The 19,418-nt window shown below is 37.3% G+C and overlaps 1 protein-coding gene across 1 annotated transcript in view; it reads left to right on the forward strand.

The window, feature by feature from the left end:
- Nucleotides 1-19,418, forward strand: part of GPC5 (glypican 5) — a 1,282,790-nt gene that overhangs the window by 223,789 nt on the left and 1,039,583 nt on the right. The window contains exon 3 of the mRNA XM_059041775.2: nucleotides 17,585-18,273. Coding sequence (XP_058897758.1) covers nucleotides 17,585-18,273 — 689 coding nt within the window. The remainder of the gene's footprint in view (nucleotides 1-17,584; nucleotides 18,274-19,418) is intronic.

Here is a 19,418-nt window from a genome sequence, read left to right on the forward strand (position 1 = left end):
CTAAACTGAAATATGTCTAAGGAGGTTAGATAATTTTCTTATTTTCTTTGCTTTTTCATTTTGATAGTCTCCTTTTGGGAGAGAACATAAAATATCAAATGCTTTCCAAAATCATTTTCCCCCATGTCCTCTGATTTGTGGGATGTATAAGTCTGTGCTTGGACTTCCCACTGGGTAACAGCACTGGTATTAGTGGGAAAGGAGAACACAGGACAGAGCAGATCAGCTAAAGAAACACTTGCAGAGCACCTCTTATGGACCAGCCCAGAGATACTTGCTAGGGATACCATCATCCTGCTCCCAAGAAGCTCACAGCTGAGTTGGGAAGACCGAAGAATGAACAAAGGATAACTATGCAATAAAAAGTACTCCTGGGCAGGTATTGCCTCATGTGTGCCCAATTCCAAGTGGGTAAGAGTTTCTGTGCTAAGTGACAGTTCTGACCCTCTTCATTCCTCCTTCCAAGCCCCAAAGAAACAAGTGTGACTTGTTCCTGTACCAGAGTTTATGATCTGATTTTTATATTTGTCCTCCTTACAACCATGAGACTGAATATTAGGACTATTTTATGAAGAAATAAAAGCACTTCTCCTTAAGTAATATAATCATAACACCTTATTCCACAGATTTCATACGCAAATCTCTAAAGAATCACTTCATCAGCCTTGTGACTGTGTTATTATACAAGTGTAAATGTGATTTATGTACGGGACATGGGGAAGAAAATTTAAGAGCAGATGAGAGTTTCATTCAGCGCTTTGTATTTCTTTTATTTATTAAGAGAGACTAGTAGGCTGTCTGATAGGTACTATTCAAGGTCCTTTCAAAAGCTTAACTGATGTAATGCTAATGATGACTCTATGAAGTAGACACTATTGCTGTTGTATAAAGAGGGAAACAGAGACAAGGAAAAGTTTGATAACTTGCCTAAAGTCCAGGTGATAGGTGGCAAAGCCAGAACTGGAACCAAGGCAATGGCTGTGAAATGTACATGGTGGCTTCTACACAACTACGTGGATATGTAAGTTGCAGATTACTAGTGCTTCAGCCTCCTGGGCACACACTTTCTTTTAGTATCCACATGAAATGTGTTAAATCCTTACATAATTTCTTATAATAAACTCAAGACCCACCCCAGTATTTGTAAGTGTTCCCAGAGAATTTATGTTCATGTCACCACTTCTGGCTCCAGGTTCCAACCCCTGCTGACACCTTGACAGCTGTCTACTTTCTTCCTTCCTGAAGTGACTGTCCCTTCTTCACTGCCACATCTCAGCAGCAGAGAAGTTGACACTTTCTCCTTCAAACCTCCCAGGACATCATTAACCCACTTTTGCTGTAGATAGCAGAGCTTTACTGAAAGTTTGGGGATAGCAGGGTGCCTACAAACATAAAGCAGAAGCTCCTGTTTCTAGACACTTCAGAATCATTCCTGTCAGTGGAGATTTCTTCCCAAGTCCTTTCTTTCATAATCCCTTGCAACATCCTGCCATTTTGCCTGAGACACTTCTTTTCTCACGTTGCTTCCAAACTGGAGCAGGCAGGGGCCACCCCAAATTCCTATCTCATTTTTTTTGCAGAAAAATTTCTAATATTTATTTTACATTTTCTTCCATCTAGATGAATCCAGGGGACCTTGCACTTCACAGTGAAAAATACAATAATGGTGCTTTTACTCTCCAGATAGATCTGAACATCTGAATGGTGAATCAGAACAGTCAATGACTGTTGACTTTTTTCCCAGGAACTATTTTTATAACATGAAAAAAATTGTTAGGTAGGGAAAAAAAAAACCTTACTGCGCATATAGGAACCGAAATGGAATAAAACGCAAGGTGTCTCCTTAAACAAGTAAAATATACTTCAATTTGCAGCAAGCACAGTGACTTAACAAAGAAACCATAAGATATATACCTTTGACACATTGAATTCACAATTCTCTGACTTAAGGGTTTAGAGTGTTTGGCTATATTGGAGAAAGGACTACCATAGTAACATTTAATTTTTTGCTCAATAAACAATTATTTTATACCCATTATGCTTCAGGCCTGGTACTCAGGAGAAGGATGTGATGAATAATGTATGGTCCTTGACCTCACAAGCTGTAGATCTGGCGGGTCACATGGGGACATAAGCACATAATTAGAAAGCAGTGTGTTATGTATCATGTACAGAATGATAGGTACACAGTGGTGTAACATAGAATCTACAGCTAGCAGCCTGACTGGGTCAGGGAAAGTAATACATAAGATGCCCTTTGCTCTGAAGGATGAGTGTCAGTGTTCCAGAGAAAAAAGGGTAGAAGAGGAAAGGGAATGTATGAAGGCTTGGAAAAGCAAAACGGCACCACATCTCTGTGTTCTGAGTGTCAACTTTGTGTGTGTTGAAAGCAGAAGGGGATTGGAGGTAGAAGGAAGGGAGAGAGACGAGTGGCCAAGATGAGAGTGGAAAATAGGTCAGGCTCCACACAAGAAAGAGCATTGTATATCCCACTCCAGGTTTTAGACTTTTAGAAACACCAAGGCCAGGTTTTACAATGCTCGTTTAAAACACAGATTTCCGGACTCCATCCCGACCTACTGAATCTAAATGTCTTGAGTGAATCAGGAACCAGAAGAAACGTCTATGCATATCAGAAACTCTGCTGTAAGAAATGGGAGCCTTTAGCTAATTCAGTGTTGCAGAATGCTAGGTCATATCTAGCACTGCAGACCCATATGCTGTAGAGTATATTGTATGTGTATTTAGAAACATAATGAAATAAATTAGTTTTTATATAGCTTGAAAGCTGTACGGTACCCTAGGTGGCAATTTGGAGTAGTTTAACTAGAAGAATTTATATGTGTCTAGTAAAATATCATCGGTAAAACTTTACCAAGTGTTTTTTTTTTTTTTTCTTTTATTCTCTCCCTCATGCACAATAAATCCTGTCTGAATAATTTACTCATTCTGGAACATTAAAACAGGCTTTGTGCTTTGAGGCTAACAAATGATTTTCTTAACTATAATGAGGCTTTTGAAAATGCTGTGCCACAAAATTTATGCGGGGGAAAATGTGGCTTTATTTAAACTTCCAAGCTTGTATTAATGGTTTTGATGAGAAGCTGTTCTGTGGTCTGGTTAGAGCAGGGAGTGAGCTGGCCCTTTGCTTCCTGAGGTCTCAGAGGGAGCAGTGCTCTTCAAGGCTGTTGACGGGATCAAGTACACAATCTGTGTATTTGTTTAAAACACTTCACTGTAGATGAGCAGGGAACAGCTTGTGTATGTGAATTAAAATTGAACGTAGAAGAACAAAATGAAGTGCAGTAATGACAAGTGTAAATTACAACATGAACAAAGTAGGAAAAGCTGTGGCAATTAATAATGCTAATACTGTATTAGAGTTCACTGTAAAAAGATATAAGAAGCATCATGGCTAATAGATTCAAAATGAAAGAAATATACTGGGATTTAGAAGGATGAGTGCAATACAGAGGAAATATGACTCAGTCCTTCTATTAAGGCTCAACATTGATTAGTATCTTCCTAAGTGATGGGTTCTACTTTTTAACGCTTTGCAAATGTATGGCTATACCACACAGAAGCCATAATCAATTCCCAATAAAACAAATGAAAGAACAAAAAAGAAATAGATTTTAACCCGAGCTTTATGACATTTGATGCATTAGCTACAAGGGTATTATGTTGTGACTGAATTAAACGTGGCAGTGGAACATGAGAACGGTTGTAGAACTTCTTTATCTGAAGGGCTTAATTGTATTTGTTTATTTTTAATAGGAGAGAACTTAAAGTCCCTGAACTGATTATGGGGCATTTGGGAGATGAATTTTAGTACATCTATCATATTTTTTGTGTTCTTGATACACTGGTATTCCAAACGCTTTGACCTTGTTTGGTAAAATCGTAACAATAAGCTTTACCGGTTTTATTTAACAAATATTTGGGGGGTGCGTTTGGTAGATTTTCATAAGTAAAATCCATATTATGTCTAAAGTCATATCTTTGAAATAATAAGTATTTAAATTTTAGATTTCTAAAGATATCTTTGGAAGCACAATTTAAAAAATTAGATTTCCAGCAAATTTATAAAAGGCTGTTAGCATCCTATAGGTAAATCACATAATTGTTACATCCGATGCTTTCTGCTTTTGACTATGTTACTATTGGAATATTTTTCTGATAACATCTATGAAAGTAGGAATGGATGTTGTAGCAAAACAGACTCTTCCTGGTCTGACTGATTTTGTGCTTTATAACCCATTTCAGTTATCAGAAAGTATTGCAATTTTTCCTCCTGCTATTTGGAAAGAATGTAATGGTCTAAAAGATTGCCTGCCTTCTGAGGGAGTTACTCTCTTGTCAAGGTAGAAACAGTATATTAATTAAACTACCTGTAACTTTAGAGTGAATGCTTTCAATCCATTTCTTTCTCTGTTTGCTGGCCTGTAACCATAGCAAGTGCTCAAACATGGCACTTGGCAACACAATGCAGCAGATCTGGAGGACCATGGCTAGGATGTTCTAAAGTCAAAAGATTACAGGATGGAATTACATTTTATTTTAATTTTTTAGTTTCCTAATATTATAACATAAGGTGGTTAGACCTCATCAATATTTTACTTTAGAGTGAATTTATATAATGACTATTCTTGTATTGCTCAGTGAAATTCCTTAGCCATTACTATAAAGCTAATAGAAACAAACAAATTTTTTTTTTTTTTTGGTACGCGGGCCTCTCACTGTTGTGGCCTCTCCCGTTGTGGAGCACAGGCTCCGGACGTGCAGGCTCAGCGGCCGTGGCTCACGGGCCCAGCCGCTCCGCGGCATGTGGGATCTTCCCGGACCGGGGCACAAACCCGCGTCCCCTGCATCGGCAGGTGGATTCTCAACCACTGTGCCACCAGGGAAGCCCACAAATGTATTTTTAACACTATACTGTGGGAAAATATCCCAGGAACCATAAAATGGGGAAGATGTAAGATGCTAAGATACATATTTGTACTTCACTATTTGGGGAAAACAAATCCATGAAAATTCTCTAGAAGAGTATATAAATTAAAGATATTTCTTAGACCAATAAATATGATCAATGACTTGCAGTGATTTGACATAATGAGATAAATAAATGCAATTAAATATAATGACAGGGGACTTCCCTAGTGGCACAGTGGTTAAGAATCCACATGCCAATGCAGGGGACACAGGTTCGAGCCTTGGTCCAGGAAGATCCCACATGGAGCAACTAAGCCTGTGCACCGCAACTACTGAGCCTGCGCTCTAGAGCCCGCGAGCCACAACTACTGAAGCCCGCGTGCCTAGAGCCCGTGCTCTGCAACGAGAAAAGCCACCACAATGAGAAGCCTGCGCACAGCAACGAAGACCCAATGCAACCCCAAAATAAATAAATTTATTAAGTAAATAATAAATAAATAAATATAATGATAGAGTAAATTGAACCACCACTATTTAGAGGATACTCTCAGTATTAGATGGGAATCATTTGCTTTTGTGAGTTTGTGGATTGTATAGAGCTGACTTTAAAAGGAAAGACTGAGATCAGTATAGTTATGTAGTTAGAGGGACTGTAAATCCAATTGATTCATTTTAATTCAGAATGCCACTTACTACTTGACAACAGGCTTTTCTAGCACCTGGATATCCTTTTAAGCATGTTTTAGAGATCCAGTAGTGTAAATAAAATTGCGTTGCTTTGCTCAGGTTTATGGGATTTGGACTTGGTCCTTGGGTGAAGATTGTGTTTAAATAAATAGGTGAAAGGCAGGATAAAATAGGAATTAAAAGTCCCAGGACTTTGAGTCTGGGTGCCTAGAAGGCTGATCCTAATATATGAAATAAGGAAGTCAGAAAGATGCAGAGAAAAGTAGAAGGGGATAGTAGGCAAAAAGAGATCCAGGTTGATGTTAGGCATTAAAAAATAGTTAGGAAGTGTTTGCTTCAGCAACAATTCTCTAAGTGTCATCTGAGGCTCCTAAGATCTTTTCAGGATGTATAGGAGATCAAAACAATTTTCATAGTACTAAGACTTGCTTTGCCGATTTCTCTGTACTGGCTTTTGCATTGATAGTGCAAACACAATGGTGAGCAAAACTGTTGGAGCTTTAGTACAAATTAGATTAGTGCCACCAAACTGTACTTGTAGTCATTGTATTCTTTATATCTACAAAGTTGCAGGAAAAATAAAAATCCAGTTTCACTGAAAAATGTCCTGATGAAGCAGTAAAAATTATTAATTTTGTTAAATGTCGACCCTCAGTTATATATATTTTCTATACTCTGTGTGATGACATGAAAATACATGAAGTCTGTCTTCTGCATACTGAATTATAATGGCTGTCTTTTAAAAAAATTAATTAATTTATTTTTGGCTGCGTTGGGTCTTTGTTGCTTCACACGGGCTTCCTCTAGTTGTGGCTAGCGGGGACTACTCTTCGTTGCGGCGCACGGGCTTCTCATTGCGGTGGCTTCTCTTGTTGCGGAGCACAGGCTGTAGGCATGCAGGCTTCAGTAGTTGTGACACGTGGGCTCAGTAGTTGTGGTGCACAGGCTTAGTTGCTTCACAGCATGTGGGACCTTCCTGGACCAGGGATCAAACCCGTGTCCCCTGCATTGGCAGACAGATTCCTAACCACTGTGCCATCAGGGAAGTCCTATAATGGCTGTCTTGATGAAAGGCACACAGTTTGAATTGCAAGCTAAACTAGCCACTTTTTTTCCTGAACACATTTCTTTTCATGAAAAAAAGGATTGACAGACAAAATATGATGATTTAGACCTGGGTACCTTGCAGACATTTTCTCAAAGTTGACCAAGATGAGCCTGCCACTTCAAGAAAAACATCTTAAAGTGTTGTTGCCAGTGCTTAACATTTGACCTTTCAAGAGAAAATTGGAATTTTAGAAAACTTACAGCTGTCACCATAAACTTGAAAGTTTCCTAATACTTACAGATATGATGACCTGTGTCAGCATTGGGTAAATATGAATAATGCATGAACCAATATTTTTCAAAGGTCAGTGCATAAGTTACAAAATCACACACAGATAAGCAAACCATTTATAATGAAATACAGACCAATAGGACATTGCAATTAAGTACCTGTCAGGTTTTGGTCAAGCACTTAATTACATCAAAGAAGAATGTTAATTATCTGGAAAGATGATTACATATATCATCATACAAGTTGCCTTCCTTTGGCAACTGTATGCATGTATGTGGCTGGATTTTTTCATATATCTCAACCAAAACAGCATATTGTAACAGATTCAATCCAGAAGCAGATATGAGAATCCAGCTCTTTTTGATTATTAAGCCAGATATTAATGAAATTTGCGATAATATAAAATAATGCCGCTCTCACACTAACATTTTCTGTTTTGGAAAGTACAGTTTTTTTTTTCCAAAATGTATAATTTATTCTAACGTAGTAAGTTTGTTATGATTATTTTTAAGTGTACTTAGTAAATATTTTAAAATAATTACCAATTTTTATTTTTAAAATAATATATATTTATAAATGTAACCCTCCAAGATAAAAGCTCTACAGGTTTCTCAGTAACTTGTAAGAATGTAAAAAAGCCTGAGAACAAAAACATTGGGAATCACTGAGCAATGTATATAAGTTTCAGAGCCATCAGCTTGGGGGCTTCATGTACTATTATTTGAGTGGTGTTGTATTTTGAACAAGGTCATATGGAACAAGAACCATGACTTTGAAAAATCTGACCTAGGATTTAGAGGAATGAGTGAAAGAAAAAAAAAATGTACTCATATAGGTTGTAAGAGAATCAATATCATCAGATTTCAGGGCTAGAGTAACCAGGAGAGTGTGAACCCTGAGAAGAGCATTGCATTCGGTTAGGAAAAGGTTGCTAGAGACCTCTGAACCGTGTCAGTGGCTCAGGACACCCCCTGATCTGACGCAATCAGTTATTTCTGCCTGCCCAAACCTTCCACCCTTCCCTAATGGTACTTGAAGACTGTTACCAGCAACCATCCCTATTTCCTCAACCTTTATCTCTGAACGGAACTTGACTTCCTTGTTCTAACTAAATCCTGGTGCATCTTCCTTTACAGTCTCTTCAAATATAAACCTTTGTTTTTTTTTTTTGGAAGGTTGGATGTGGTAAAAGAGCAAGCAGTTTTTATTTCCTTCTCCACATGTCTTTGGTGATAAAGATCTTACATGGTATTCTTTTCAGAGATAAGGATGAATTTTTCAGTTAATAATTCCAAATATTAGAAAATACACAGCTTATTTGACTCCAACACAACACCTGTAGGGCCTTCTCTTCATTTATTTTTTGCTATAGTAATAGTAATAGTGTTGGTTAATGGTATTAGTTAATTTCCAAAAAGAGGAATACTTATAGTAGCTAATTTGTATTATTCCACATAATGGCTCAAGGTGCTAAATTAACAATGAAATATTTGCATTTTATTCAGGTATATAAATAAAGGTTTGTTTTGCTTTGTTTTGGGCTTAAATACATACCAAACATCCCAATTTCAAATAATTTAAACAGACTTTCAGTGTATTTAAAAAGAGACCATATATCGATATCTAAAGGTTCAGAACCTAAACTGTGGAGCCAGGAAGCTTGGATTTAAATCCATACACATTCTATGTAAACCATGAGAAATTCACTTACGTTTTTGGTGCTTCAGCTTGATCATCTTTAAAATGGGAATACTAATAGCAATAATAATGATTATTATTTTTATTATTGTTCTTCTAATTATTGTTATTGTTAAGAGTATCCACACTATGAGTTGGAAAATCAAGTGAATTAATTTACCTAAAGAACTTAATGAAACATCTAGTTTATGATAAGCAAGTACATGGCAGAAATGAGGGATTATTATTATTATTATTATTATTATTTTTTTGCGGTACGCGGGCCTCTCACTGTCGTGGCCTCTCCCGTTGCGGAGCGCAGGCTCCGGACGCGCAGGCTCCGGACGCGCAGGCGCAGCGGCCATGGCTCACGGGCCCAGCAGCGCCGCGGCATGTGGGATCTTCCCGGACCGGGGCACGAACCCGGGTCCTCTGCATCGGCAGGCGGACTCTCAACCACTGCGCCACCAGGGAAGCCCGAGGGATTATTATTATTATGATTCTTTAATGTATTTCAAGCACTTTCCACCTGCAGGCACTATGCAAGTATGTAGCATGTACAAATTCATTTAACTCTCACAGCCACCCTATGAAAGAGTTACCATTACTCTACTTCTTTTCTGATGAGAATAAATGAGGCATATGGAAATTAAGAAATTTACAGTCACGCAACTAGTATTTAACTGGAGTGGACTTGAACCTAAACCTATCGGAATGTATTGAGCTCCCACGGGCCAAGGGTTGGGAGATATAAAGATGAACAGGACAAGATCCCTCTCTCAAGGGACCCATGACCCCTCAGAAAAGGCAGGAGGTTACAGCGATTCGTAAAATGTTTTCTAGCACAGGATGTAAGCGTAAGAGGAGGGAGAGTTCACCAGGTATCACCCTGTACTTACCCTATCCCACAGTCAGAACAGGCACTATCACATACATTTTATTAAAGATAAAATTGATGTTTAGGGAAGTTAAATGGCTCATTCAATTGGTATATGAAAGAGTCTAGGTTAGAATCATTGCCTCCTGAGGTTGCTAGTCAAAGGTAGACATTTTTGGTCTTCCATGATCAGTTTTGTAATAGGCTGAATACTGGCCTCCAAAGATATCAGGGACTAATCCCTGGACCTGTAAATATTACTTATAAAGAAACAAGGTCTTTGCAGATGTGATTAAATCAAGGATATTGCAATGGGGAGATTATCCTGAAATATCTGAGTGAGCCCTAGATGCTCAAATATGTCCTTAAAAGAGGGAGGCAAAGGAGATTTGAGATGTACACAAAAAAAGACAGTGTGACTGTGGAGTCAGAGACTGGAGTTACTTAGCCACAAGCCAGCAGCCCCCAGAAGTCAGCGGAGGGAAGGAACAGTCAGTCTCTTCTGGAGTTTCTGGAAGGAGCTCAGCTTACCCTATCTTGATTTCAGCCCAGTGGTTCTGATTTTTCTTACTTTTGGCATCCAGAATGGTGAGAGAATAGGTTTCTATTGTTCTAACCTACTAAATTTGTGGTAATTTGGTACAGCAGTCATAGGAAACTAATAGCAGTGTTCTCCAATTCCCCTCGGTACCTGCCAGAAGACTCACAACCTGCTAGCATAGTACTAGTAGTAGTACTAGTAGCTGGTATGTACTACTGCATACTCTCATTTATCAGATTTCCGGTTATCATCTCTAACCAACTCAAGATTTTATTACTGACTTTCTTTCCCTTAATTTCTCTTGCCATCATTCTTGGGTACCTCAGTCTCCACTGATCTGATCTATCCAATATTCTGGCCTCCACACACGTCCTAGTTCACATTATTTTTCTTATTCAAGGAATATTCTCCCACAGTTCCCATGCCCCCTCCTCAGTCATCAGTTTTCATTTGTCTATCAAAGTAGTCCTATCAGCAAATGAACATCCAGTAAATTCTCCACCCTCAAAAAACCAGAAACCTTTGACCTCATATATCCCTTGGGCATTGGCCTTGGTTCTCTACATCCATTACAGGAAACATTTGCAAGAGCGTTGTCTATAGTTGCTTCAATTCCTGTTCTCTTTTGTGCTCACATTCTGCTGAGGCAGATCTTGTCAGTGTCAGTAAGAGCATATATCTTGTCAGTTTCCATGGTCAATTGTTATTTCTCATCTCAGTTGACCTCTTAATAGCAATGAGATGATGGATTACTTTCTTCTACTTGAATCACTTTCTTCCCTTGGTTTCTTGCACATTCCACTTTCCTGATTTTCCCTTTCCTTCATTGCCTTCTTATTCCTATTCTTTCTGCTGTCCCCTCCTTTTCCTGAATCTCTGTACTCTTCCCAATCTTCTCTCTTCGGGTTATTTCATCCAGCACCACGACTCATCAGTCTCAGATCTGTATCACCAACCTCAAGTTTTCCCCCAGCCAAATTATTATCGTTTTATCTAACTGTGTTTTGATAAACGTCGTTTGAATTTTTAATTGGCGTTATCAATCTTAACATGTCCAAAATAGAACTTTTAATTTCGAACTCACACCATAAACATAGTACATCCATAGTCTTGCTTATCTGAGTTAATGGCACCAGTGTACATCTAGCTGCTGAGGTACAGACTTCAGAATTATCCTTCATGTATCCATTTCCTCTACACCCTACACTTGCTGTACACCAGTAAATCCTTTTGGCTATTCTTCAGTACATATGGCCAGTGCTATCACTTTTTGCAAGCTGGCCCACGACCACTGTAGTCCAGCCTTCAGTGCCTGTCACTCATCTTATTACTTATGTTACTGAAGCCCATTCCCTGGACTCCCTGCTTTCAGTCATGCCCCTGCCCCAGCAGTTGATTCTGCACACAGCAGCCACTGTGACCCTTTAATATGCAAACCAGATCACATTTGTCCATGTTTACAATGATTCAGTAGCTTCTCATTTTACATATTAAGCCCCCAAACCCCTTTCCATGGTTGTGAGGCCGCTGTGATCTCTGCCTGCTTCTCTGACCTTTCTCTCCATCACTCACTGGTCTCCAATCACATTGACTTAACTTTTGTTTTTTCCAAAGTCAGCAAGCTTTTCACAGCTCAGAACCTTGCATTCCAGTTCCTCTGAACCTGCAAATCACTACCCGCTCCTCATGGCTGGGTCTGTTTCATCATTGAGGTCTCTGCTCTGCACTGCTTTTATTAGTTACACAAGTGCTTAATTGAGTTTAAATTCTTTGAAAACTCATAAATTGACTTTTAGGAAATAAATGATTATAAAATGATATTAGAAATAGATGTGAAGCACCATGATGATGAGATTAATGGGGAGGGAAATGAGGAAGGAGAAGAGTTGAGAAAGCATTTTTCCATGCAGTGCTTATCCTCGGAGACCAGATTAATTACCGATATGTTAATTCTTGGTGATACAGATTAATATCACACTCACTATTTATTTGTATAGATGACTAATTTCTGAAGAATGATATAATAAATCATACTGCATAACATTTAAAGATATGTCATTAAATTAATATTCTGGAAAGCTTAACTACACATGAAAAAAATTGAGGAAATATGCAAATGTCATAGGGGTGAATTCAGTATAAACATAGCCTGGAGAAATAGGTAATTGCTTCTTATAATATCTTCAGGGTAGTTATAATGATCTTCTGGTAATTAAATGAATTATTAAATGTGACTGTATTAAAATAATTGGAAGGCATTTTTGTAAAAAAAAAAAGTAGGAGGAATTACAGTTCATTGTAATGTGTGTGATAAAAACTGACTGAGAAATTGCTCTTTAAATGATCTAGCTATCTCTTCATCTATCTATAATGCAGTGCAGAGGGATACATAGTTTTTGGCACAAACTAGCTCTAGTGTAGCAGGATAGCAATGAATTATCTGTTGCAGTAACGAAATCTGTGAGTTGAGAATTGTAATGCACAAATATGTAAATTTACTCTAAAAATTTCTCTTCAACACAGATACACATTGTAAAATCATCTGATTATCCATGGTTGATATGATTTAATCTTTCTTCATCTTTTTCATTGCTATGTTTGAGGATGTCTGTGGCCTTAAATTATAATAGGCACTTCAAATTTTGTATCTTAAAATGTTCACATATAGAAAATTATAAAAAAAATGAAAAGGGTCATAAAATGTCTGTTCATGTCATGCTGGGGAGGTTACTGTAACAGTTATTTCATGATCATTAGTTTTGAAATCAACTTAATCTTTAAAGCAATAAAAGTCCCATAAATATTTTTCTCCCATTGCAAAAAACCTACCTGCGTGTAAATCTTCACTGACTTTTCAATGTGTCAAATTTGATTTCAAATCAATATCACCTGATTTTTTTTCTCCACCAGTTTTATTTAAATTTAAATCCTTGATTTAAGCATCAGCAGTTCTTTGTACCTATAATAAAATGTCTCTAAAGGGGATGTGGGCTGGAAAAAGTTAATATAACGTTTCTAGTCATAGGTGTTTTGTTGTTAAATTTTCACAGAATGTTAATGTTGAACATTTAAGTAGTTGCATGGACACCAAGGGGGGAAAGTGGCGGGAGGGTGGTGGTGTGATGAATTGGGAGATTGGGATTGACATGTATACACTGATGTATATAAAATGGATGACTAATAAGAATCTGCTGTATAAAAAATAAATAAATAAAATTTTTTAAAAAAAGAAAATTTAAGTTGATGCAGGTAAACTTCATGCATTCCAAATTCACTTTCTACTTAATGAGATAATACATAAATTAATTTTCTGATAACGCTGGGAGAAATTATGTTTTTATTCAGTCAGTAATTAGATTGTAGCTTTTAATTCAATCTACCACTCTTAGGCATTAAGAGGATAGTTGGAAGTTTCCTGACTTGATAGACTTGATCTGATATCACTGAAAAGAAGAGCTTGTTGAAATTCTCAATGGAAAAACAACAAAAAGATCATTTTTCCTAGGCTACTTCTTAAATTCCTTAAGCAAACCTAACAAATGTTTATTCTAAATATATGTTACAATTTTAGGCACATCAATAAAAAGCTATTACTTGTATAGCTTGAGTAAGGGGTATTTTTTATTTATTAAAACTTTGTAATCAAAGCAGCTGTATAGTTTCTCTTTAATAATTAAGTAGATATGATTAATTATTCAGCACCCAGTCTACCTTGGATTTATAAACGCTGGTTTTGTGTGTCAGTTATTCTTTTTCAGAACTGCAAAATATTTTGTTCATTTGACAATTCTTTTGACAAGTTTAAATTCTTGTTAAAATCATAATGTTAATTCCATAAAATGAAAGCACTCAACTTCGTGGTAAACATAGTAGGAGAACAAAATGATAGTTTAGCAAATTCAGAATTAATACAAACAACTAATTTTAGTAAATTCAACTTCTGATTTTATGAACTTTTCAGAAAAAATTACTAACAAAATTATCCAATTAGCTGGCTTCTAGATTGTTCAGTTACTGATATGTGTTTATATATTAAAATTTATGAAGTTATTAGACCCAAGGAGTCATAAAAGTATGTTTATTTCTAAGCATTAAAGAATCAAATGTATATATTATAGAACAACAGTTCTCACCATTGATTGAATTTAAGAAATGTTTATTGATAGAATCACAAACAGACACGTTCAAAAATACGTAACATATGTTTAGGGAATTCAATTAACTGGAATATGTCAATATCAGATTTTAACACAGATTGAAAGAAAAATCCTTATATTGTGATGGGTTAATAGCATAGTGAAAAACCGTTGTAGAATAAATCTTACCGGGGCACGAACCCGTGTCCCCTACATCGGCAGGCGGACTCTCAACCCCTGAGCCACCAGGGAAGCCTAATAAATCTATTTTTAAAAGTCATTTTTGTTCAGTATTTAATCAGATGTTGATATCTGAGAGTGTGCAATCTCTTATTCAAAGGGTAGTAAAATCAGTATATAGTTAAGAAACCTAAAATTTTAATGTATACAATATTCAGGGAAAGATTTTAAATGTTGCTTTAATATGACTTTTTAACTTTTACCAGTTTTTTAGTTATTTTGTTTAAAAATTAAAACTAAATCAGAGGAAAACTAGTCTGAGGTAAAAATTGTAGACCTTTTCAGAAATCTATTTTTTAATTATTAACTCAAACAGTAGTCAACTTAGTTTATTGCAGATAGTGCAGGGCAGCCTTATAAAGAAATAACAATATTTAGAAATACTTTCCTCATTTTTAGTTTGAATGGATGCTCCTAAATATATTTTCAATATTGCTTTCATAAAATAAACTTGCAAAACCTACTAGTTATAGCATCTGAAAAGATAAATCCCATATATTCCTGAGTCATTATAAATTATAACTAATGGGAATGGAATTTATAAAGAAACACTTTATTTTTTACTTAAAAATTTTTTTAAAAAAAATTGTGTGTTTGAACATCATTTAGAGTTGGCAGGAATCAGATGGAATGCTTGTATTGCCTAGTGAAGCATTCTACATTAACTGTACAGGGAATCATATGGCAGGTATCAATGACAGAAATGCAGCTACAGCGCATACCTTAGAAAACCTGGTGGAAAGCATGTAAGAGTGAGTGCCTGTGATATATGGGTTTCTTTAAATCTATCCTTATCTTTAAAAAAAACCCTAAATTGTTTGCAAACATTGCTATTTAACCATTATTGGTAAATAAAATCATTGCAACTTCACAATTCATAGCCACAGACAAATTGCTGAGAAAAAAAATGAGCCTCTATTATTGAAGAAAAAAATATCGTCTCAGCAGTTTTATTTTAGTTCCAACTGCAAAGGTTTAATTTCCCTTTCACACTCACTCCTGTTGGTCTGTGGAGATAGTTTAGTGGCTGATATTGCAGCTCTGGGGTCAGACTGTCATGGTGGAATGCTTGCATAGAGAGCGTGTCTCAGATTACCTGCAACTGCAGCGTTTCAAAAACTGGCCAGATCAAAAGAATCACTGGGACTGCTTGTCACATAGCGACTCCCGAACCAAGACAAATCTACTGAGTTGGAACTCCGGTGCAGAGACCCAGTGATGTGTAGTTTCCCCACACAGCCCAGGTAATCAGGCCATTTGGGGAAACCTGGTATTAATGCATTCTCACTTGACAGGGCAGCTAACCGGAATTGAAGCGTTCAGTCACCCTACTAATTCCATTCTTTCACACTTTCATTGAATGCATAGTACGTAGCTTATTCTCTAGTGGGCACTGGAGAGGTGTGGGTAAACGCAGGAGTCCTGCCTAGTTAACAGTCTTGTTTGGAGTGCTCTGTGTTGCAATAGAGTTGCAACATCCTTTAAAGCTGTTGCCTTTGATTGTAGGGTAGGGGCACTTTCTTAGCTCCAGCTGCTATAACAGAATACAGTAGACTGGGTGGTTTATAAATAACAGAAATTTATCAGGGTACCGGCAGATTCCATGTCTGGTGAGAGCCCACTTCCTGGTTCACAGATGGACATCTTCTGGCCGTGTTCCCATGTGGCAGAACTAGCAAGGGAATACTCTGGAGTCTCTTTTGTAAGGTCATTAAACCCATTCATGAGGGCTCTGCCCTCACGACCTAATCACTTCCCAAAGGCCTCCACTTCCAAATACCATTACGTTGGAAATTAAGTTTCCACATAAGAAGTTTTGGGGGGACACAAACATTTAGTCTATAGCAGGCACCTTGAAATACCACACTAAAGCCGGGAACTCAAGAGGAATCAGTCTTGGAATAGAGTCAGAATACATGGTATTGTATTTTATCTGTCTGTGTTCTTCATGAAATTTTGTGTTTGTTTGTTTGTTTTTATGACATTATGGCATGTTCATGACACAGTTTCACTTCATTAGTAGCTCTCCCTGCAACTCTGCTTTTATCATTTCATTTCATTCTACTGTTCATCTCTTTTTATGATATACTCAGTGGTTTGATTGCTGAATAATTGTGTGGTCTTTTACAACCTAATTTAAAATAACTGTAAGATTGGGGTTACGGGAGATCATTTTATTGATGAACTTTATAATTAATTATATATCGACACAGTCCAGTATCACATTTAGGCTAATTATAAAATGTAATTACTAGGATATCCAAGGTGGTTGGCTGCTGTCTAAAGCTATCATTTTGAAATACAATTTTCACTTGCTGATTACTATAACCTCCTTTAATTCGTGGAAAAATCATTCTCTGTTCTTTCTGTGGAGAAATTGATTTGGAAGCATTCATTATAGAAGTAAGATAATAAAATATCCCGCAGTAAAGTCTTTGAAGAAAAGATGATTAAAACAACAGATGACAGACAGTTCAGAAGGTGGTCACACACTTACTTATTTTCATCAGTTAATGCAACTTATGATTTTCCCACTGCTTATTAACAAGGTTTGACAATTTTAAGGATGGTTTAATCGTGAAATGTTTTATTTTCTTTTTAATCTGAACAGAACATTCTAGAAGCCTGACAATTCTCAGGTTTCCCTTTGGGAATTTAACCTCTCTCTGTCGTAACTAGTCTATAATCTACTAGCTTTCATTCTGAAAAAAAAAAGAAAATAAAGTGAAATCATAAAAATACAGTAAGTGTTGAGTCAAATATTTAATGTCATTGTCTTTTATAAATAATGAACTCATGATTGGAAATTGTTCTCTTAGTGACATTTTTTTTTCTGTCGTTAGCAGGTTATGAATGACTATGAATAAAATCAATAAGAATTTACTATACATGTAATTCTCTTTGATTCCTGTACTTTTTGTGTTCGATCCTAGGGAAATACGTACCTATAAAACGTGCGTGTTGTGCGTAATGCACCTTCCACCAGGCATTATCCTTGGGAAGCTAACTTGGGTTTAGTAGGCTGAGCATTCCCATTTAGATTCTTAGGTTAGTTTTGCTGCATTAAAGCTCATTTACTGTCTGGAGGAGATGGACGAAACAGTTGTAATATGAATACTAAGCCTTTTCATCCTTTACTTCTGCTTTTGTTACAGAAACCCTTGAAACTCTCATCAGACAAGCAGAAAATTACACCAGTATACTGTTCTGCAACACCTACAGAAACATGGCCTTAGAGGCCGCTGCTTCCGTCCAGGAGTTCTTCACCGATGTAGGACTCTATTTATTTGGTGCGGATGTTAATCCCGAAGAATTCATAAACAGATTCTTTGACAGTCTCTTCCCTCTAGTCTACAATCATCTCATTAACCCTGGTGACAGTTCCCTGGAATACTCAGAATGCATCCGCATGGCCCGCCGGGACATTAGTCCATTTGGTAATATTCCCCAAAGAGTACTGGGGCAGATGGGGCGATCGCTGCTGCCCAGTCGCACGTTTCTGCAGGCGCTGAATCTGGGCATTGAAGTCATCAATACCACGGACCATCTGCACTTCTCCAAAGAGTGCAGCAGAGCCCTCCTGAGGATGCAGTACTGCCCGCACTGCCAAGGCCTGACTCTCAGTAAGCCTTGCATGGGATACTGCCTCAACGTCGTGCGAGGCTGCTTGGCACCCGTGGCAGAGCTTAACCCACACTGGCATATGTACATCCGGTCATTGGAAGAGCTGTCGGATGCCATGCATGGGACATACGACATTGAACACGTGCTCCTGAACTTCCACTTGCTCCTCAGTGAGGCTGTGATGCAGGCTTACCTTGATGGACAGAAATTATTGGAACAGGTAAGCAGCCACTCAACGTTTACTGATTTCTTAGAACTCAACAATTGGCTATATTTTACATAAAGTGTGTTGACGATAAGCATATCATCATGTACTTTAAATTATGGCAGCTTAACAAGCTAATACTTGAGGAAATAGTAGGAGAATGCGTGAGTTATCATATTTAGTTCTAAATATATTTTACATCTTACATCAAAATTTTGGTTAGCTAAAATACCAGTTTCTCCTCTAAGTCGAAGTCTTCTTAGAGGGTTAGTTCAGTGAGGTAGAGAGGGCTCAGTTTTAAAATCAGGACCAGTATAGATTTGATTCTGCTGTCTGCCAGTAATTCTCAAGTCCCTTAGCTTCTCTGAGCCTCAGTTTCCTCATTGATAAGAAGAAAATAGTAACACCTAACTTTTGGAGTATTCTTTTTTGGGAAGATAGGCAATCATGTAGGCATACTACCTAGTATGGTGCCTGGTACTCCAAAAATGGGTAGTTATTGTTGGTATTTTAAAAGAATTCAGCTTTAAAATAGAAAATGCCAGTTATATAGTCATTAAATGAAAACTTGATATCTTAGGTTTCAAAAGTGTTTCTTCAGAGACTCTCCAGAATCTGGCACAGTCGTGGTGTGATGATGTTTTAAAATATGGTATATATGGCATCACAGTGCTTTCTTCCAGGAAGACTTCAAGAAACAAAATAATCAGATCAAAGGACATATGAGTTTTCTGTTTCACTCACCTTCTGTAGAACCATTTCAAAAAATATTCCCAGGCCCCTTAATAATAGTTCTCATATCCCATACAGTGAAGTAAGACACGCTGTTGCTGTTTATCCTAAATCTTTTGTCCTGAAATAAAATTATACTCTTAGTGCCAACAGACTACATCTCCCCACCCTGGCACTGATTTACTGAATTAATAAACATTCTCATTATTGGCTTTGTAAGTCTGTTCCTTTCATTAATTTCCAATAGAAATTGGATATGAAAATCTTTATGTCCAAGCACATACCCCACCTTTTCTTGCTAACTTTCGAGGTCTTTGCAGTGCCTGTGTGAGCCAGTGTGGTACCTTTATGCAAATTAGAAATGGTGTCATCTTTCGGTGGAGGTCATGCCATGCTGTGGCTCAACAGGTCCAGCGTGAGCTGGATTT

This window comes from Kogia breviceps, chromosome 16 (genome assembly GCF_026419965.1).
Source record: "Kogia breviceps isolate mKogBre1 chromosome 16, mKogBre1 haplotype 1, whole genome shotgun sequence".
NCBI lineage: Eukaryota > Metazoa > Chordata > Mammalia > Artiodactyla > Physeteridae > Kogia > Kogia breviceps.